Below are 23,434 nucleotides of genomic sequence, written 5' to 3'. Positions count from 1 at the left end.
TAGATTAAAAAGATTTGTACCATTTGCCGAATCTTGGGCTGTTTTCTCTTCAGTCACTCCACATTACAGGGTTCAGTTTTAATATTTGGGGACCATCCTTACCTCCCCGACAGGAAGCTGGTCAATATTACTTTTGTAAATAAGTGGACCGACTCCAGTTAGACTGATGTTTCTGAAAAGTACAGACAAGAGAAGCTGTCTAAACATGAGGAACAAGGTCAGTATCAGTGCTGTATGAACCTTGAACTTCATCTAGAAGTTAGTGGATCCCCATTGTGAAGTGAAGCGCTAAGGGAGATATACCATGCTGTGGATGATCTTTTTAAGTAAATATGTAGGTTCATTCCATGTTGCTATTCCTTTGGAGCAGCCTTCAAAGGTAACCTACAAAGTGAGCACTGTGGTTTCTCGTTGAAAAGATTGGAACTTGATCGCTGTCTCAAATTTTCATGTTTGTAAAAACCCATGACCTTGTTAATGCTGATATTTACTTGAGTATCCTGGTTAAGCACCAGGAATCTAAATTTGCCAGAAACCTAAAAATAAAGAAGAATGGAATGTGGTGGTAGTGAGAGAGTCAGAAATTTCTCTTATGAGACTATTTCATAAGGAAATAACTGGAGATGTATTTGATGTTTATAGCACATTCATTGTACCCATGAATGATACAAAAATTATATAAGAAAATGTTTAATGTGAATTGTTAAATTAAAAAAAAAAAGAATTATAGGGGCTTCCCTGGCAGTCCAGTGGTTAAGATTGCGTGCTTCTAGCACAGGGGGCACGGGTTCCATCCCTGGTCGGGAAACTAAGATCCTACATGCCATGGGGCACAGCCAAATAAATAAATAAATAAAATTTTAAAAAGGATTATAGAAGAGTATGTCCAACATAATCCCACTTTTGTAAACTACTTAGAAAAAAAGGATGCATACCCAACATTAGTGGTGGTAGAGGCATGACAAATGACTTTTAGTTTTTTTTCCCTGAATTTTCCAACTTTGGGTATGAAATTAGAATTTAAATAGCCAGAAATCTTGCTAGAACTCTAAAAGGAGTTAATCTAAAGCCTGCTTGCTTTCACTGATGTCTTTATTTTCATTAGTGTCAAGGGTTTTGGGCTAAATAGTAGGAGATCCAGATTTTGAATTAAGCCACTAGCACTATGACCTTGAGTAATCACCTTAACCTCAGTGGATCTCAGTTCCCTCATCTGACAAAATGAGAGACTGGAGGAATGAAGTCCCTTCCAATTTCAAAATGATTCTGGAATTCTGTTCTAAATTGTCTGAAAAAAAGTGGACTATGACCTAAGGGACTAGGCATAGGAGAAATCTGAAGTCAAACACACTGTTATTTGGAATCTTACTGACCTACCTTTATGAAGTACATGTTATATTTTTAGGAAGCAGCAAAGCATTGTATCTTAGGGTCAAATAACTCGACAAAGGCTTAACTTTCTACGCTTTAGCTTCCCATTATCTGTTAACCAAGGAACTTTTCTGGTTGACCGCAGGCTCTTAAGTGAATTAATGGTAATATACTTCATCTCTGCCTGGTACTTTGTAGCTTACCACGGTCTTTACATTGTATTATTTGCTTATCATGACTGGCAGGGAAGGCATTGTCATTTCTGCATTTCAGATGAGGATACTGATGGCAAGTGCCTAGTCAAATTCACATTGATCATTGGTAGAACAGAGACTAACTAGAACCCTGGACCTTAGAAGGTTGAGTGCTTTTGTCTCTACATCCTCCTACCTCTCTTTTAATATTTCTTTTTTTTTCATAGTGCTTCATATTCCCTGATATGACCATTTTCATTCTCTTTACATGAGAATAGCTTTTGGGTTTCTCAGTCATAAAATTTGAAAGCTGGATGAGACCTAGCAGCCCATTTCCCTTATTTAGAAATGTAATGCAATTCCTCTATTTTACAAATGAAGAAATTGAGGTCTACAGAGGCCAAGTGGCAGGAGATAGAGATATCGATACATATATAGAGAGATAATCTATATCATATTGACAAAGCTAGGATTTGGACCCACTGCATTAGAAGGAAATCAGAGGTAATGTTCTTTTGGAGAGTCAAGAAGTGATATTCTTTGAAAACTATTTGAATATTATCACTGAAGTGCATTGATAATCAGCGTTCCAGTAGCAGTTATTGAGCACCTGCTATATCCAAGGCATTCTTGTTTTTTAAAATTATTTCTTGGAAGGATAATAGCCAACTAACGCAGTGTGTTTTTATTTGTGCAGATGGTTCTGTACTTTCATTTAGGTACCAGATTATTAGTTGGGCATTTTATGTGTGGTGTAAATAGTGAGCAAGGCAGGTTTTTACATTGTGAATTTAAGTAAAAAGTCCTCCCCCCACAATGGACTATACTCAGAAGCTAGGATTCTTTTATTCTTGTTACTCTAACATTCATATTGTTGACTTTTGCAGTTCTTTGTAGTGTTGTAGGTGGTTGTTAGATCTCAGAAAACAGACTTTCTTGAAATAATTACACTGAGTTTATTATTTTTTAACTATAATTCTAGTTTTCTTAAAATATTGTTTTACATAGTAATACCTGAACACCAGAAAATACCAGCAATTCAGACATGTATTTAGTCAGTTATAGATCTAGATGTGGCTAGTTGTCCTAATAGTGTGTTAAATTAGATTAGAATTCATATCACCAAATACAAAAATATATTTTGAAATACTGGACATTGGACTCAGATGCTCTCTCAGCATTGCCCCATTCTTCCTAAGAACTTCATTTATTTTACTAGAGTGGCAAAGTGTTAACATTTTGTTTTAGATATTGACGCAACTCCCCAGCAAAACCATCAGCTTTGTGTAGTCTGGGACCACCTTGTTTTATTCATTTTTGCATTTTCAGAACCTAACACAGTATCCCATTCATTGTAGTACTCAGGAAATGTTTAGATAGTACTGGCATGGTGTATCAAAACACCCCTGAGTCAACTGAGTCAGTTGTCGGGGCAAAAAGCCTTAGGTCCCAAAGTCTACTTGGGCGTTAAATCAGCTCAAAAGAACAGTTAGTGACTTGCAACCCCTAGAATACCCTCTTTTATTGATATATCCCTGTGTCACTAATGAAGCAATCAGTATAAAGTAGGTTACTTCTGAGCTATCCAGTTTAGAGTTTCCAGGACGGATTTTATTTTAGTTCCACAGCCTCCCACCAGTTTGTGATGGTGGCCTAACAGATAAAGAGTGCTTTTCTTATAACCTGTAATTGAACAGTTTTCCTCTTTGCATTTGTCAGCCAGCATACTGTCTTGGCAGGGGAATTCAAGGGCGTAATAGATGCTGTCACACACAAGCTCTGAAAACCAGTTCTTTATTCTGTTTTTTAAAAACACATTAAAAAAAATCTGCTTAGACGCTCTAAAAATATTTATGTCAACTGCTCTTGTTAAAAGGTTTCTTGTAAGTTATTCATTAATTAATGGAAGAACATACTATTTGAGAAAGGATGTTTCACATAGACAAGAACTGTAAATTCTTTGTAGTTGAAAGGAATGAGTGCAGGTTTTACAAAAATATTTTTGTGTTTGCTGGTTCATTTACTGTGTAAGTCAACTGCCCTATGTATTGTTTATTAAATCTCTGCCTGTAATGTAAATTTTCTTTTTTTTTTTATTGGAGTGGATACAACGAAGTGGATCAGCTATATGTGTACATATATCCCCTCCCTCTTGGACCTCCCTCCCACCCCACCCCCATCCCACCCATCTAGGTCATCAGAGAGCACCGAGCTGAGCTCCCTGTGCTATACAGCAGGTTCCCACTAGCTATCTATTGTACACATGGTAGCGTATATATGTCAATCCTAATCTCCCAATTCATCCCACCCTTCCCTTCCCCCACTGTGTCCACATGTCCATTCTCTACATCTGCATTTCTATTCCTGCCCTGCAAATAGGTTCATCTGTACCCTTTTTCTAGATTCCACATGTATGCATTAATATACAATATTTGTTTTTCTCTTTTTGACTTACTTCACTCTGTATGACAGACTCTAGGTCCATCCACATCTCTACAAATGACCTAATTTTATTCTTTTTTATGGCTGAGTAATATTCCTTGTATATATGTACCACATTGTCTTTATCCATTCATCTGTCGATGGACATTTAGGTTGCTTCCATGTTCCGGCTATTGTAAATAGTGCTGCAATGAACATTGTGGTACATGTATCTTTTTGAATTGCAGTTTTCTCAGGATATATGCCTAGTAGTGGGATTGCTGGGTCATATGGTAGTTCTATTTTTTGCCTGTAATGTAAATTTTCAACTTAAGTTGAGGTGGATTAAGGGATATAGAAGCCACCACAGATGAAAATGGTCAAATCCTGAAGTGTATTTTGTATTTTAACAATATTTACATATTAACATGTTTTTTATTTTAGAAATGTATAAAGAATTATAAAAAAGAAAAGAAAATATGGCCCACAGTCTCACTGATAATATAAGTTTATTAATAATCTGGTCTACATATATTTATTAGCAGGCAAACATAAATACATTTTTGACATTTTTATAATCATAAATAATATGTACAAGTAACTAGAAAATTTAAACTGTATAAAAATAAATCCCCAAAAGGTTCTTGGTATCCTTTCAAGAAATTTTTTAGTGCATCTATATATCTTTTTAAAAGATTATACAGGGACTTCCCTGGTGGTCCAGTGGTTAAGAATCTGCCTTCCAATGCAGGGGACGTGGGTTTGATCCCTGGTGGGGGAACTAAGATCCCACATGCTGTGGGGCAACTAAACAACTAAACCCATGCGCTCTAGAGCCCACACACAACAACTATAGAGAAGCCCACGACTAAGAGCCCACACACCGCAATGAAGACCCAGAATAGCCAAAAAAAAAAAAAAAAAAAAGAGAAAAGAAAAAGACTAGGACTTTGCCCTTAAAAAAAAAAAAAGATTATACAAAGGGCTTTGTGCTATACACTGTATTTGGCATTTTGCTTTTTTTGTTTTATGTATGTTGGCACCCTTTCCATACCAGCATATGCAGATTTACCTCATTATTTTTTTTTCAGCTCTATAACATGGATGAACCACATTTATTTTACCAGTCTTATATTGTTTGATACACATTCAGAGTATTTCCAGATTGTTGCACTGTTGCCATGACTATCCAATGAATTCATATATTTTGGCACAGGATAATTTCTGAACAGTAGAATCACTGGGTCAAAGGGTATATGTACTTTAAGAATTGACAGACATTTTCAAATTTCTATTCAAAGATTAGACCAGTTTTCATTCCTGTAACAGCAAGTACAGCATACTAATTTTTCCATACTCTTGTCAGTATTATCAAACTTTTAAAAGATTATTATTTCTACCAATCCAGTGGTGAGCTAAATATTTTTAAGAAAGGGAAATATGTACAGTTTTTTTAATATTCTGTAGGATATGAAAATTTTTGAAAAGGCTAGTATTCTTATCTTTAATTCTTTTTTATGTTTTACATATTAAGAGATGAAATTGGCCTGATCCCATGTCCTGAAGCTAGGTATAATCGGAGTCCCATAGTCCTGGTTGAAAACAAACTTGGCGTGGAGAGCTGGTGTGTCAAGTTCCTTTTACCGTATGTCCACAACAAACTCCTTTTGTACAGAACAAGAAAGCAGTGGCTGAACAAAGATGGTAAGTATGGAGTCTATCCTCTTTCTTTGACTTTTAGAAGCAGCATGAAATATAGTGGGAAGAACCCTCTCTGATGTTGCCATTCCTGGATTCTAGTTCTGGCTTTTTCATTCACTGCCTGGGCAGGCATTTAACGTTTCTGTCAACTGAGGAGTTTGGACTCATCACTCGTTTTCTAATTTTGCATCCATGATGATTCTGTGGAAGGTGCCTCAAGCAGGGTGCCAGGCCCTCTACTGCAAACAGATTTTTTTTTTTTTAATGTATTGAGGTCATTTGTAAGATATTTGAAGAAAGCATCTCAAGGCTAAAAACAGTTTGAAAATCTGTGAAGTGAACTCTAGTCCCTACAAGCTCTGATTCTCTGGTTTCTAATCCTTTAGTAGGTTATGAGTAATAGAACTCATTTAGTAACAGTCCAAATGAGATAACCAAGGTGTGATGGTGGTAGTTATACTGTGAACCAGGTCAGTGGTTTATGATGGTGCTGTTGTACTTTGACTCCCAAGTAAGCTCTGGCCCACTGTGTTCTGTTCCTATGCTGAAATGAGCAAAAGAAAACCATCCTATTTCTTCATTTTTTCTGCTTCTCCGAGGTAGTTCTTTGCTGCATCAGACAATCCCTATTCATCCCACCTGGTGTCTTTTCCTTGTTTTCCCCCTGTATGTGATGTTAAGCATCCATGTACACAAATTCAGTTTACTTTTTAGGTAAACGTAGGATCTGAGTTCTCACTTTTTTGGAGAGTGCTCATCCAAGACCATATTCTTGACTGTTTCTGTAAAGCTCTTTCCCCTTCCCACATACAGCAGTACCTTCAAAAGTGCTCAGTATATCTGGTAGCTAATTTTGAATAAGAACTTTGTTTCTTAGAGAATTTTAATTATAAGTTCAGTAGCCATTACCGAGGGCCTACTCCTACCTGAAGCTGTTCTAAGTACTGAGGGGGATAAAAAGATGAATAATACCTGTTTCCTTTACTCAGGAAGCTTACAGTTGAGTGAGAAACAATCTCTTCATGGAGAATAGTGTTGCCAGAGGGGACTTGCCAATTTCCTTGTGTTCCTCTTGGCATTGTCCTTAATATACTGTCATAATAGGTTAATAGAACTTTCCCCTGTTTAGACCAGTAGAAAAGGTAATCTGATTTGAAGATTTAATGTGAAATAGTTTCTATTTTCTGTTTCACTCAGTCCACTTATATATGTATTTCTTAATTATAAGGCTATGTCTAAGTTTATGGCATAACTTAAGTTTGTGGCAGAAACTTAAAGGCATAAGTTTAGGCATAAACTTAAAGTTAAGGGCATTTATCTGTTGTTAGCCCCCTTTCATTCTCCATTCCATTACCCTATAGTAGTTTTCATCAACATTAAGGTACAAAGTAGCACCATGTGAATCCATCAAGTTATTTTTTTGCCTAACAGAGCTATATTGTGTATGTTCTGGCACACAGAAATGTATAATTGAGCCAATACGTAACTAACTCTGCAGGGGGAGACAAATGATGCTCTTGTAGAGAAGAAACAGTATGAATTTGAAAGTGTCAAAGGCTGTCATTTCAGATCATCAGCTTTTGCCCTTTCATGTATGCTAGCCCAACCTGCCTTCTTCCTGTAGTCTTCCAAGTTCTTCTCTCCATTTCCCTGTTTCTTGTCTTTCTGGGCAGTGCACTGTAGGCTTTGCTAAATCTCCTCATCATATAGTTTTATCTTGATAGACCCAGGAGAACCCAGGCAGAAGATCAAATGGTTAAGCTCACTCACATGAATTGCTGACATCTAAGGTTTGAATTCTGATGCAACTGTGCGTGTATACAGAAGCAACTTGATTTTATCTTAACCTATATCTTCATGGAAGTAGTTTTCAATTTCACTTTTTGGGGGCAGCGACAGTATAGTTCAATGCGGTGTCATATATTACTCAGGTTGTATATTGTATTATTGGTAAAAATATGGAAGTGAGTTTCTGATGTGATAAAAAAAAGATACCTGAAAATGCAGACTGACTAACATAAGAGTGTTCTGCTAAACTTGTGAACTGAAGAACACAGTGGTGAATTTTGCTAAGGAAAGAAAGTTAAAAGTATTAGGAAAAAAGAAGTCATTTCATGAAAATGCTATACTTTTTAAATTGTTTTTGTAGAAAATATACATATAAGAGCCAAGTGAAGAAAGCTGGCAGTTTAAGAACAATTTCAGAAATGCCAGTGTCTTTGTGATAGATCATGCCAAAATCCTCGGCATTCCCTTAAGAATGTATTCTGTAACTGCAGGTGACCTTTATTCTGGGCATATATTTTTTTTCTTTTTAACCAAACTGAATTCATGCTCTCATTAGTGTGCTGAATTCCTTAGATGTTTGAAAATCATCTGTATTAGTCAGGGTTCTCCACAGCAACAACCAATAGAGATTTTATATATATATATACATAAAACGAGATTCATTATGATGAATTGGCTCACATGATTATGGAGGCTGAGAAGTCCCACAATCTGCTTTCTGCAAGCTGGGGACCCAGAGAAGCCAGTGATTTAATTCAGTTTGAGTCTGAAGGATTGAGAAGCAGGGGAGCCAGTGGTTTAAATCCCAGTCTGGAAGCTGGAGAAGATAAGATGAGGTGTCCCAACTCAAGCAGACAGAGGAAGCAAAAAAGGAGTCAATTCTCCTGTTTTCCTCCTTTTGTTCTGTTCAGGTCCTCAACAGATTGATGTTCACCCACATTGGGGAGGGCAGTCTACTGAGTCTTCAGATTCAAATGTTAATCTCATCTGAAAACACCCTCACTAATACACTCAGAAATCATGTTTAGTAATGTTTAATCTGTGCACCCTGTAGCCAGTCAAGTTTAACCAAAAGTAACCATCACAGCCTCCCTGTTTATTTACTTAGAGAGAAACTAATATTTTTTAAAAGTGTGCTGCAGTAATAGCCATATTTGGTTTGGGAGAGGGGTGATACTGTAATTCTGATTTATGAAAAATCCATGGCAGAAACAAAAAGCAAGAGAGAAGTCCATAGCAGTGGAGTCCTGACTGAGTAGTGCTCTGTCCCGCACTCTATCTCCAAGTCAGCGCTTCCATCTTTTTGTTGTTGTTGTTCTTCCCTCTTTCTCACAATGCTTGCTCTCAGTCCATCACTGAGCTCTCTCTTATCTCTTCATTTCTTATTTCTCATCTGGATAAATATTATTACCTCATAGTTGGTCTACTCCATTTTCAGCCTCTCTTCTGTAATCCATGTCCGTCATGCCACTAGTCAGTCGTTTCAAACACTTCTTAGAAACACAGTTTGAAAGATGCTTTTCTGAAATATGTATCCTCTTGTCTCATGATGCCTAGAGGGACAAGGTAGAGTCATTATCCTTGGCATGGTATTCAAGGGCCTTCACGATCTGTCCGCAGGCTGTATTACCAGCTTTTTCCTCTACTTTTTTTTTTTTTTTTTTTGCAGTACGCGGGCCTCTCACTGTTGTGGCCTCTCCCATTGCGGAGCACAGGCTCCGGACGCGCAGGCTCAGAGGCCATGGCTCACGGGCGCAGCCGCTCCGCGGCATGTGGGATCTTCCCGGACCGGGGCACGAACCCGTGTCCCCTGCATTGGCAGGCGGCAGGCAGACTCTCAACCACTGCGCCACCAGGGAAGCCCTCCTCTATTTTTATATTTAGCATCAGAGGTTGTAGACTCTCAGCCACCAGGCTGAAGCCAGCCCACATGTTTATTTCATTTTGGCTTGTATAATGTTTTAAAAATTGTTTTTAAAACAACTTTGTTGTTGGTTAAACATTTCAAATCAGGATGAACTTCTAAAATTAGGATGGAAATATGGATTTCTGCCTTCACTTGAAAAATCAGAAGGCTTGGATGCATCCGTTTCTGTGCAGCAGCAATTGGCTGAGGATCATAGCCTCTGCTTTTCTTGACTAGGCAAGCCTATTCCAGTTGACTGCAACCTCCTCATGTCCTTCAGACACTGAGGCAGTGTCATTTGCTACTTACCAGGTTTGCTTTGCCTCTTTTTTGCCATTTATTTGAGCCCTGGAAGCATTTGAGTTTGCAGCTGTTTGATGTACATTCCAGCCACAACAAACACTGTTCCATTCTTGGACTTTGCTGTGTACTACTGCCTTAATTCCATGCCTTTGCTGAGGTCAGGTTCAGGTCTAATGTTGTCATTATTGTTGTGTTTGCCAACACACACACACATGTGAAGCCTCTTGACTGCTCCAGGAAGCAACAGTTACTCCTTTGCACTCCTGTGGGAGTCCTTATTCATACTGCATGCATAGTAGAACTTACCAGACTTTACTGTAGTTGATTATTTAAACAACATTTATCCCAGCTAGATTGTGGGTTTGTAAGAAAGAGGGGTTATAGCTTGTCTTTATTTACTCAGCACTTTTATGTGTTCAATAGACATTTGTCAAATAAGTAACAAGAGTTTGGTAAGCAAGAGCTTTTAGCTTAGTCTGGCTATTGATTCAGTGACTGTATTCTGTAATAAACAGGACCTTTCTGATATTTACCACTAGCCTCACCTCAAGCCTCTCTTGTTGTGGTAACCTGAATGTATTTTAGAGGAAGAGATTAATTAATCCAAGTTGACCTTGGATTTATTTTTAGATGCATGAAAACATATCTCTGTTAGAGACAGTTGTCAAACCCAGTGTCCAGTACCAGGTGACTGCTCACCTTGGGCCATTTCTAGAATGCATTGAAGCCAAGAAAGCATATTGGTCTTTCTCTGACTTTTCTGTAACATCCTTAAATGTTCTCTGTTACAGCTGAAATTCAGGTACTTTTTTTTCCTGTGTATAATGTGCCCTGATTCATTTTCTCCTTGTGATGTGATGATGAGCTAGTCATATATTGGAGTGTGTGTAACAAAGGAATGGTTATTTGCTGGTATATGTTCTGGTGTTTGGAGAGACATCTGTTTAATTTCAAGAGACTGTAGGGATATCAATAGCTCACATCTTGGTAAAACTGCAAAGAAAAATGGTATATAGTTGATGAGATGGAGAGAGTGAAATAGTCAACTGTTGATTATACATGTTTATCTTTAGATCTTTGGTTCAACACTCACTTGAAGACAGCAAAGTAATTGCAGACAGTGTGCTAGGTTGGAAAGAGCATCTTCTTTGCAAGAAAAACAGAGCTGGATTTAGACTCAATTTATCAGCACACTGAAGTCATTTAGCAGTGATTTTAGGCAAATTACTTAACCTTTTCCTAGTTCCACACCAAAAGAAGAGAATTCTCACAGGTCTCAGAGGGTTGTTATGAGGATCACATGAATTAGTGTATGTAAAGCACCCAGCACAGAGACTGGCATGTCATTGACTCTCAAGAAACACTAGTTTCCTTTCTCTCATTTATCCAGAGCCAGTGAGGAAGAAGAGCAGAAAAATATATATAATTCAGTAAGGATTCTTTAATTATGTCCAATATTTATAACCTAGTTACTTCTCCTTCATTGGCCCTTTTCCATTTCTGATATTCTACTTCACCCCCACCTCTTGGATCTGACTGGAATGCTTCTTAAAGGAGGTCCCATCTGAACTTAAGTCCTGAATCAGGAAGAGTTAGCAGTTTATCAAAGAGGAAGGGGGAAGGGCATGTGACTGTATGTGTTACTAGGCATTACTGGTGGTTGGCCAAGGCTGTTGATAAGTTTTAAGTGTGTTTAGAGAACAGGGGGGGTTTGAGAAGGATCCCTCCACTCAGCAGTCGCTGCTCAGCCAGCTCAAGAGATTCTTTTCCTCCCTCTGGTGGCATCCAATCCCAGTATCATTTGTAACTGGGCTAGGAGATACAGGCTTTGTAACAGGAGTTATCACTGCGTGCTTGCTGTGTGTCAGGTATTGTCCTAACAATTCACGGGTATGAATCATTTAATACACCCGTGAGGTAGTACTATTATTAGCTCAGTTTTACGTATGAGGCGGACACTAAGGCACAGAAAGATTGATGTGCCTCGGAACTTCCCAGTCAGTAGTAGAGCTGGGCTCTGACCCAACAGCTGCTGTTGCCTTGCTAGGGGGAGACCCTCCAGTAAAAGAAGTGCTCTTCACACATCCACAAAGTGAAAAGTGGGGACTTCGGTATTTTCTGTGTTAGTTTTTGCCTTGTGCTGCTATACACAAGTATCTTGTGGAGGATGAACTCCTCTGCATTTATGGGTGGGGAAGGAGAGTTGCATTAGAAGTACAAACAAATAGCAACTATGATTGGTCAAATACACATTTTTTTTAATGCAGAAAGGGAGTGTCCAAGAAACTAAATACCAGTTTATCTCATTATCTGGGAAGTGTAATGGATTTTGAAAAATTGTGGACTTAAAAAAAAAATTCCAGAGGCCTTCCCATCATGCACAAACATTTTCATACAGCCACTTAATAACCAAGAGGTTTTTTGTTATTGTTCATTACACAAGTTTAGAAATTTAGACAGCTTTGCAATAAGAACAACTGCCTCATTTTTTCTGACTTCTTTGATTAATTGATGTTGAGAATATTCATTTCTTGATAAGTAGTAATGGTGTTTAGTTGAACAAGTATTTATTTAGTCAAACTGTGTGTCAAACAGCTATGGAGAAATGGGATGAATCTCATTGCTTACAACACTAAGGTTGATGTTATGATCCCCATTTCATAGATAAGGAAACTGAAGTTCAAAGACATTAAGTTATGTAGGCAGTAAGTGGAGAAGTTGAGATTTGAACCCAGGCAGAATGGCTTTAAGGCCTGTGCTCTTACCACTTCTCTGTGATGTGGGCAGACTTGGAATTTCTTTTGGGCAGAGGCCATATTTTTTTCATCTTTGATGAATGAATGGCTAATTTGAAGGTGTATTAGAGAGGACCTGCATCCAAAATATATACAGTCTCATCAAGAGGATAATATTTATATAAGTTCAGTAACAAAGTAAGATATACACAGAACATAGAGATGAAAGATTGCTTTCAACCATGTAGGTCAGGAAGGCCTTTATAGAGAAAGATGCTTTTTTTTTTTTTCTTTTAAATTCAGGGATAGGAGGACATTTCTGGCAGAGAGAATAGGAAGCAGGTAAATCTGAGTTATAGCCAGAGAAGAAAAGGTAGGCAGATGGGCAGTATGTTTAGGGAATGGGGGGTGTTTGGTTCAGGTGGAATGTAGCACCTGAAGGGAAAGTAATGGAAAGCCAGGCTGACAAGGACATTGGGACCAGATTCTGTTTTCCAGGTACATTTCTCCAGCACCCTCAGCTTTAGTCACGCTCAGGGTACCCATAATCTTTTGAGAGCATACTGTGTGTGAAGTTCCCTGCCTCTCTACCTTTCCTCATAGTTTTTTCCACAGTCTGTAGTGCCCTTTACTGTCTTACTCATTTATAGTCTTCCCTGGGTACTCCAGTAAGAATTAATTGCAGCTGCTTTAGTGGTCCCCAAAATGTGGTATATGTTTCTACTTCACAATTATTTTAGTTTGCCTTATAATTGTTTACATATTCTCTCCAACTAAAGGTTAATCTTTTAGAAGGCAAGATCAGATCTTGCATTTCTCATAATATCCATTCTCTTAGTCCTGTGGGCCCAGTTTAATCTCTGCACATAGTCAGTACTTGGTATATTTTGGAATTAAAGGAATAATGGTATAGAAAATTGTATTTAATTTCCCTGGTAAATGTTAAATTAGTGCCCAAAACTACTAAAAGTAAAAGAAGGAAGAGGTTTATTAGATTGTTCCTTATAGACATATTGACATTATATAATATATACATTGATATTATATAGTATGTTTGTAATCTAGACATTTCATGATGCTTGTAATGAGGACGATAAAGTTAAAAAATAAATGTGTGCTAATCCTACCTTTTGTTGCTCATTTATCAAATGTTATAATATATTCAGTAGTAATGAAATCATAGGCTCACAATAAATGTTAATCTCTTATTGAGATGGTTGAGAATTGAATAATTGATTTTCATGTTCACTAAAATATTTTAAGATGACTATAGGGATGCACTTATGTGTATTTACTCTTAGATTTTTAAAAGTTTATCTTTTACTTAGAGAGTGTCCCAATTATTTATTGTTGACAGACATTTCAACTGCAGTATAACTGAGTTATTAAAAGCAGTCAGACGCTGTCATTGCACATACTAATTGGGTGACTCTGGGCAAATTCCTTGAACTCTCTAGATGTCCATTTCCAAATATCTTGGATTATGATTGTGAGAATTCAATGAAATAATGTAAATAAAATAATAATGTGCCTGATACATAATAATGCCAAATAATTATAACAGTTTTTATTATTTTATTTACTTAGCATTTAATATGAGCTTGGTAGAGGTTACTGTAATTTAGTTTTATGCCCTAGGCTGATCATCTTAATCCTAAAATTCTTTTTTTCAGTTTTAATAAAATGAAGACGATATATCTAAATATTACTGACTGTTTTATTAAATATAGGCTTATGGAGCTTATTCAAGACCATGATAGATACATAGCTAATGAATATGAATAGACTATACAATGAAAATAGAAAATAGTAAACAAAATCAAAAAATGTATTAATAATTGTAATTAAAGATGTAAATTAAAACAGAAACAAAGTACAATTTTTTTATCTGCCACATTCATTTTCAAAAATATACTTACATAGGTCAAAGTTACAGGGACATAAGTACACTCACGTTACTCTTGGCGATGTAAATAGATACAGTCCATTTGGAGAACAATTTGGAAGTGCTTAGTGGGAGCCATACTGATATTTGTATTGTTTGACATAGTAGTTCTACTCCTGGAAAAATATCCAAAGAAAATAATCTATGAGACAAAAAGTATGCTTAAAAATGTTTGTAGTAGTATTATCCATAACAGTAAAAACAAAACAGGAAACAGCCTAAAGAAGAAGATAAATGATAATATATTAAACTGAAGGATTGTTATGCAGTTGTTAAAAATGCATACTGTAGGGCTTCCCTGGTGGCGCAGTGGTTGAGAGTCCACCTGCAGATGCAGGGGAAGCGGGTGCGTGCCCCGGTCTGGGAGGATCCCACATGCCGTGGAGCGGCTGTGCCTGTGAGCCATGGCCTCTGGGCCTGCGCATCCGGAGCCTGTGTTCCGCAACGGGAGAGGCCACAGCAGTGAGAGGCCCATGTACCGCAAAAAAAAAAAAAATGCATACTGTAGCAATATAGGAGAATGCATATGTAATAATGTTGAGTGAAAAACATAGAACAAAATTGTGCATTTATCATTGCTGTAACTGTAAAAATGTGTGTAAGAAATAATCTTTGCAGGGGAATGTAAATGAATTGTTAACTAAGTTGGATTATATGTGATTTTCTTTTTGAAAATTTGCACGTAGTCAATTCTTGAAATATTTGTGAAATTAAATGAGTAGTGGTAGAGAAATTGTGTTTTTTTGTGCCAAAAACCGCTAAAAGAATGAATAGGTTAGTTTGATTATTCTTTATAGACGTATTGTAAAGTGGTTTCAGTGTCAACTTTTAAAAAGTTATACTTACTATAAGTAGAAGAAAATCTTCATGTCTTTGTATCTGACGATAATCTTTGTGTCTCTGACAGCTTAGAACAAAGTTATCATTAAAATTACTATGACATGAGATATAAGTATAATGTGATATATATATATAAAATAAAGAGGACCTTAAAAGAAAGAGAAGCCACACCTTCAAGGGTAGGACTGTTTGTTTTTAATATGACTTCTCTTTATTTTAGAATTGATAGATGTCACATGCACCCTGCTACTTCTAAACCCAGACTTTACCACCGCGTGGAACGTGAGGTACGTCATTCTCATCAGTGATAAAATGAAATTGCCCAAATTTCTGAAGACATATAAGCCACATGAATTGTTAGCTTTTTGAAAAGTGAAATATAAATCACATATTCATGGCATCTTAAACTTATTTCTTCTTTATAATATCTCCATGACAATTCTGATATACACTTTGCCCCTTTTTGCATGTTTATGTTTGTTCTCCCTAAACTTCTTGCCTGAAATATAAATTTTCATGTTGAATTACAGTATACCATTTGATACATGCTTTTATCTTCCTTTTTTAGGGGGGTAGAAGGAATCAGCATAATTGGTTGTATTGTAAAGTATTGGTTAGTATATTTGAGAAGCATTGCAGTGCAGTAGAAAGTGTAAAAGTGAGCATTCAAGGTCACAGACTGTTAGTTTAGTCACCTTGTGACCTCTGTGGGCAAATCATTTGAAGTCTCTGGCACTCAGTATTTTGGAGAAGGACCACATCTTATTAGTATCTTAAGTTCTTTAATTCTGATTGTTGTCGCCTTAAACACAGAATACTTTATAGAAATATTAAAAGTCAGGCCAGGTTCATTTCTTAAAATTTTCATTTAAACAGTATGTATGGTTTTTAAAAATTGGTGGTTCTTTAGACTAACACAAATTTTCCTGGAGGAAAGCAGGATACAAATTGTAGATAAATAAAAGTGAAGTCCTGTTGAACATTGTGAATTCATTTGAAATTTCCTATAGGAAAGAGCCATAAATTATAGCTCTTTATCTTTAAAGATGACTTAAACAACACTTCAATTTTCTGTGAATTTTAATTCCACGTTAGTGTTTTATAATACCCACTGAATTTTAAATTTGTAGCTAGTTTTATTAAATTTAGGTAACCTCTATTATTTGTTTTAAATTGTCTTTTGACTGATAATGATCAGATATTTAGAGTAAAGAGTGAGAAAGGATAGAATGAGATAGAAGGCTTTAAAAATTTACAAATTTTAGAATTCTGATTTTCTTTCATGGAAATCTCCACAGTGGTTAGGGAGTAGACTAATGTTTATGAGTGGCTACTCTTCCAGGGACCATACTACAACTTTATATGTTATCTCATTTAACCCAAACAATACTTGACAACATTTGTTCATTCATTCATCAAATATTTATTGATCAACTGTATACTCTATGCTAGGTCCTAGGCACTGGGAATAGAACCATGAGCAAAACAAACAAAAATCTCTGTCCTTGTGGAACTTTTATTCTAGTAGAGGAAGAAAAGCAATACGGACATTAATAAGTGAAATATATGGTAGATCAAGTGTTGCTTAATCCTATGGAGAAAAAGTGGGAAAGGAAGGTAGGGAAGACCAGTAAGAGAATGGAAGGAATGGTATTGCAGTTTTAATAGGCTACATTTGAGCAAAGACTGCCATGAAGCCAGGGATCAATCTCTGTCAGTTTTGGGCTAAGAACATTCCACGTAGAGAGAACAGCAAGTGGAAAAGCCCTCAGTCATGACTGAAGTGTTCCTGGTTATTCTGGAACAGCAAGGAAGCCAGGGTAGCTGGAGTAGCATGAATGAGGGAGAGAGTAACAGGAGATGAGGCCAGAGAGTGATGGGCCAGATCTCACTGGGCTTTGTAGATCTTCATAAGCTGCTGTCAATAAGACAGCAATAAGAAATTTTGACTTTTACTTGGGGTGAGATAGAAAGTCATTGAAGGTTTTCAAGGTTAGGAGGGACAATATCTTATGTTTTAAAACTCTGGTTCCTGTGTGGAAAGTAGACTGTAGGAGTGCAGGGAGCGGTTAGGAAGTTAAGAAGTGGTTGCAGTAGTTTAGGTGAGTGATGATGGTGACTGAGGTAGATAAAGCTCAGCACTAGAAGTGGTGTGAAGCAGGTAAGATTCTCACTGTATTTTATAAACTATGTAAGCTTTGACTGTATTTAATAAACTGATTTTAAAGACACAGATGATAAATTGGATGTGAGAGAATGAAGGTCAAGATTGACTCTGGTTTTTGGCCTGAGCAACTGAAAGGTTGGAGTTGCTATTTACTGAAATGGGGATGTCTGGAAGAGGAGCAGATTTAAGTGCGTGAGGGGGCAGGTGGTTGGAAGTCAAGAGTTCAGTTTGGGACATGTTAGGTTTGTGTCCAAGCAGTTGTGTATGAATCTAAAGTTCAGGCGAGAGTTCTAGGCCAGATATAATTTGGGAATCACTGGAAAATGTATGATATTTAAAGCCATGAGATTGTTTGAGATATCCGAAGTAGTGGGTATAGATATTAGAAGAGAACCAGTCCAAAGACTAAGCACTGGGACACTACAGGTTTCTAGAGCTGCACAGTTCAGTATAGTAGCCACTAGCCACAAGTGGCTATTGAGCCCTTGAGATATGACTAGTCTCCATTGAGATGTGCTGTAAGTGTAAACTACACATCAGATTTTGAAGACTGGGTACCCCAAAAGTAAAATATCTTTCTTATTAGTAATTTTTATATTGATTACATGTTGAAATTATATTTGGGGTATATTAATTAAATACAATATATTACTTTGTACTTGTTTTTAATGTAGCTGTTAGAAAATTTTTAATTACATATATAGCTCACATGTATGACTCACATTATATTTCTATTGGACAGTGCTGTTCTAGAGTTTGCGAGATGAGGAAGAATCAACAAAGGAGACTTTTAGGAAGGTACTATAAACTTAAAACTGAGCGCTTTCTTAAGGGTAGAGACCATGTCTTTTTTTTTTTTTTTTCCTTGTTTCCCTAGCCTCTAACACTTTAGTGCCTGGTATACAATAGATACTCAGTTTGCAGACTGGGCACTGAAAATAATTAAATTCAGTGAAAAAGAAATGAGTGTAATAGAGAAGTGGGAGTACCATTTTTATTTATGTTCACAGATTCCTCATCATTACAGAGGAATTTAAAATCCTGCCACAAAAAAAGATTCTTACTAGCATAATGTGTATACGCAAACACATATAATTCATTGTATATTCTATATGGCAGTTTAGTGGTGAAGAGAGAACCTAGTTCTTAAGATATATGAATCTTAGTCCTGTTTCATCAATTAACTAGCAGTTGCCTTGGACAAGACCTTTAACTTCTCAGGAGTTTTAGTTTCCATAGCTGTGAAATAAAAGATCTGAATTAGGTCTTCCCTGGTGGCGCAGTGGTTGAGAGTCCGCCTGCCGATGTAGGGGACACGAGTTCGTGCCCTGGTCTGGGAAGATCCCACATGCCGCGGAGCGGCTGGGCCCGTGAGCCATAGCCGCTGAGCTTGTGCGTCCGGGGCCTGTGCTCCGCAACGGGAGAGGCCACAACAGTGAGAGGCCCATGTACCGCCAAAAAAAAAAAAAAAAAAATCTGAATTAGGTGATTTTTTTTTTTTAATGATTCTGTTGAAACTGTGTTTTGATTGTGTGTGGTTTGGTCCTATGAAGGGAAGTTGCTCCATAAATCTGACTTCAGTGATGTTAATAGTTAATCTTGAAGCTATTCTAGTAAGATGATTTAGTAAGTTTTGTGCTAGATGAGTAGAAAGGAAATCTTGATTTTTAAGAAACCCATTGTAGATATGTGTTCTAGTAAATTTTAATTTGTATTGGTAAGATTGACATATAAAGACAGAGTCATGAGTCCATTTTGAGCAAAAAACAAACAACTTTGGAAATAAACTGATATAATGCTGTAAGTTCTCACAAATCAAATACTCAACATTTTATGTTTAATTGTTGGTACATTTCTTCTGCAGTAACTTTGGGAATCGTTGAATGATCTTTGGCTGAATTTATAAACTGCTAAAAGATGTTGTAACATATCAGTAGTTCACTTTATAGGTGTCGCAGTCTTAGGAAGAAAAACAAGGGCAAGAATAAGTTTTTGAGCTGATCTGTGATTAAAGTATGTGATGCATATAGTTTAAAAACCCGGCTGATTCTAGAAAAAAAATGACTGGTACTTTTTTTTTTTTTTTGCTTTGAATTTGCTTTGAAAATTGGTGAATTAATTGATGAAAGAGGTTGACTTCATAATAATGTCCTATTTTTCCCTCAGTCTGTGAACATAGAGTAAGCAAAACATCTTTGAGCAGCTAGAATAGCTGACACCAAGCTCCAATGATTCATATTCTTTACTCAAAGTAAAGATTGATTTAAATTTAATTAGTAACTTTACTTTATGCAGATTTGATGTTTGGTTCAGACACTTTGAGCTTGGAGACCTTGAGCAGGTTACTGAATCTCTCCCAGCTTTTGTTTCCTCATCTGTAAAACTGAGGTAACATTGGGTTGTACCATATAAAATTGTTCTTTTTGTAAATCAGAAATGATTAAATCCAAACTTTCAGATCCTGGTTTCTAACACCATTCTCTAATAAAAGGAGCTGGGCTTTTTGGAGAAATGGCTGATTCTAGGACCAAGCCGGGAAATACACCAAATGAGCCTGGAACATCTTTGAGAGACAGAAAGTAAGGAAGTGCTTCCATTGGCCAAAGCTGGAACAGTTTGAACAATAAAATAACATAGTATTGGATTATACCCCAAAGTAGAAAATGGATATCCATAAGTCCATACTGATAAAAGAAATGCTCAAATAAACAAATAAATAAGAGATAATAGACAACTCTCCCATACAGAAAAATTCCAAATAATTTATCTAGGTAACTCCCTTCAAAGAGATGGAGCATATATCTTCACTCCTTAAAGTGTAATCTTTTCCCAAAAAGAACAGTGGAGGAATCTAGCGTATACTGCCTAAGCCAGGTATTTCCACACAGGTATTTCCTGTGTGGAAAGTAGACTGTAGGAGTGCAGGGAGCGGTTAGGAAGTTAAGAAGTGGTTGCAGTAGTTTAGGTGAGTGATGATGGTGACTGAGGTAGATAAAGCTCAGCACTAGAAGTGGTGTGAAGCAGGTAAGATTCTCACATAAACATAAACAGTGACAAGTCATGCTGATATTATGTACCCATGATATATGATGAAAATGGCACTTTACCTCTGTGGTCCCCTCAAAACCCATAACCCTAGTCTAACCATGAGAAAAATATCATACAAAATACCCAATAAGTACTCTCACAACTGTCAAGGCCATCAAAAACAAGGTATATCTAAGGGACCGAGAGGAGCCTACAGAGATATAACAACCAAATATAATGTGATATCCTGGTGGGACCCTGATATACAAAAAGGATGTTTGGTAAAAATGAAGTGATTCTGAATAAAGTATGGACTTCCAATACTAATCTATCAATGCTTCATCAGTTGTGACAAATGTACCGTAATAATATAAGATGTTAATAATAAGAGAAACTGGGTACAGGCCATACAGAAATTCTCTGTACTATTCTTAAGAACTTTTCTGTAAATTTAAAAGAATTCTAAAATAAAAGGTTTATTTTAAAAAAACAACAAAACATTGAATATTGGCAGTTTCATATTATTTAACATAATACAGGATCTTTGTGAGAATTGAAGTAGAAAATATATGTAATTCACTTAACACACTGCCTGATTCAGAAGAAGTGTTCAATAAATGGTAGTTTTTATGAGGATGACTTTTATTATTATCATTATTGTTATTTCACACAAAATAACTGAAGATTAAGGGGTGAAAAAACGGTGGCATATGTTTATTCAGTATTTACTATATGCCAGGTACTGAGGCTAACCAGTTGAAATTTAGCCATGGACATGATACACATGGCCCCTGGTCTCCTACAAATTTTGGATAGAGTGACAGCAGAGAGAAGCCATAGTTTGAGATGGTAGAGAAGACATAAAAACTTTATAAAATAAGATAAACTTTGCAGAAATATAAAAGCACAGGAACTCATATAGAGAAAGAAAACATACTACTTAACCTTAGTAGTAGTACTAAGTACTATGTAGTAGTGGCCTGGAGGCTCCTGTGGGTGTGTTTTAACCAACACTAGCTGATTTTCATAGTGATGAACTACAGTCTTCAAGGGAAAGTAATGAGGTTTTTCATATACTGTTTAATTAGTAAGTGAAATGTGTAGCAAAAATTTTAAAGGAGTAACTTTTATTGTTTGAAAAATCTGCTATGTGAGAAACCTCATTCCTTTTTATCATTCTACTTTTTATTATTTCTTAAAACTTCTTTAGTCTCCTCCCTTCACCCACATTTAAAAAAAAGTCAGCCCTCACATAATTTAATCCCATAACAAGGTTGCATGTGTAGCATAGCACTGTTTCTTACCACCCTGCTCTCTATCCCAAATGACACAGCTGCCTTGTCCTTTCCTAATTAGTTTTTTCCATATTTATTTGATGACCCTCACTTAATGCCTCCTTCATCTGTTAGCAATGGACCACCTAAGGCTTTTAGGATGAATATAGAAGCCCAGCTTATTCAGTATGCCAGAAAATAAAGTCACCTCAAATTTAAGACAATACTCCATTTCCTCAATAACAGTCCAAAAAAAAAAGATTTTTTTAGGCTAATATCAATTTGTAAACTTTAAGGTAAGTACATGAAATAAGCAAATTTCTTCTTAGGATATTTAATTTTTCAATATAGTTACACACCTTTAAAATAACATGTTACCTGAAATATTTTAATTTATAAATTCTTCATTTTGCTCTCACATTTCATTAGACAGTTCAAACTTCTCACATGGCTTATTGACATCAGTGACTTTTTGTCATCACGAGAACTATTTTTTGAGTTATCTAGCACAGTTTTCCAGAGCACATCGTGTTTACTTACATTTTAGTTGTTTCAGATACAGCACTTTCCAAATCCATGTGTGACTGGAAGTTTTATCTCAGACGAGATTCCTACTTGAATATATTAAAGCAGGTGGTTTTTTGTTGGATCTCTAGGTTATATGATAGCCATAACTTAACCAGTTACCGTATTTCTTTTTCAAGTGATCTTTTGAAAATTTGCTTTATAATGATCCAATGCCTGCAATGTTCAGTCCTTTCCTAGGAATGTTTATTAAATTGATAGTAAAATTTTGCTACCTTTTTTAATGATTCTATCAGACGATCTTTTTAAGCATCCATATATACCTTTGATTGAGGTTGTTTCAGACTAAGATATCTTCACAAATATGACTTTGTTGTTCAAAATAAAGAGATTAAGAGATGGCCCTTATTTAAAAAACTTTGTCAAGATTCAGTTGTAAGGTAACTTCCTCTTTTCTGAAGAATTTTAATTCCCCTTATATACAGACATATATGGGAATATAGGTAGGCAGTTTTAAATAAGGAGAGGTTTTAAATTTAGTAAATGAAAATTTGGCTTAATACAATAAGTTCTCTACAGTAGTGGTTTTTAAACTCTAGTGTGCCCTGGAGGGCTTGTTAAAACACATTGCTTTGCCCCACTGGAGTTTTTGATTCAGTGGGTCTGGGGTGAGACTTAAGAATCTATATTTCTCACAAGTTCCAAATGATGATGATGTTGCAGTTAGGGACCCTACTCTGAGAAACAAGCGCTCTACAAAGTAATTTAAATTACATAGAGCAATATTTTGCCTTCTTTTACACTACAGGTATCCTGACTTATTGTATGAACAAAACGTTACTGATTTCAGAAGAGAAGGGATCTAGAACTGCAGAAATAACTGGCTGTTGCATTAAAATATTCTTTTAATGACATAGATTTCCTGCACATTGAAAGAAAATAGTCAATAAATCATTTTTTAAAGCAGTCATAAACCTTGGTATCACTTCAGATTATTTTACAGAGTGAAGTTACTGGTCTGAAATAAAATTGATTGTAAAATGCAAGTATTTATTATCACTATGTAGTATTTTCATTAAAAAGGAATTTATTTTCCTTATCAAATAAAATTTTAGAAATAGTACATTGCTGTTGGAAAGAAAATGTATTGTGGTATTTAGGAACTAAATCCATCTAAGTAGTTGAGACATATGAGCTGGGCTCTGGTTTTGTTGAGATTAACATCTCTAAAGTAAAT

At 36.3% G+C, this 23,434-nt stretch overlaps 1 protein-coding gene across 3 annotated transcripts in view; it reads left to right on the top strand.

Moving 5' to 3' along the window:
• Nucleotides 1-23,434, top strand: part of PTAR1 (protein prenyltransferase alpha subunit repeat containing 1) — a 48,270-nt gene that overhangs the window by 4,493 nt on the left and 20,343 nt on the right. Inside the window, exons 1-4 of one of the 3 annotated variants that reach the window (XM_049710934.1) lie at nt 5,650-5,690; nt 15,425-15,491; nt 18,114-18,169; nt 19,863-19,950. In XM_049710934.1, coding sequence (XP_049566891.1) covers nt 19,883-19,950 — 68 coding nt within the window. In that variant the 5' untranslated portion in view covers nt 5,650-5,690; nt 15,425-15,491; nt 18,114-18,169; nt 19,863-19,882. Of the gene's footprint in view, nt 1-5,520; nt 5,691-15,424; nt 15,492-18,113; nt 18,170-19,862; nt 19,951-23,434 lie in introns of those variants that run through there. The other 2 variants (XM_033440202.2, XM_033440200.2) reach the window with 2 other exon arrangements.

The sequence above is a fragment of the Orcinus orca genome, chromosome 6, assembly GCF_937001465.1.
Source record: "Orcinus orca chromosome 6, mOrcOrc1.1, whole genome shotgun sequence".
NCBI classification, from domain to species: Eukaryota; Metazoa; Chordata; class Mammalia; order Artiodactyla; family Delphinidae; genus Orcinus; species Orcinus orca.
Note: the sequence above shows the minus strand (reverse complement) of the source record. Positions and strands in the feature narration are given on the sequence as shown.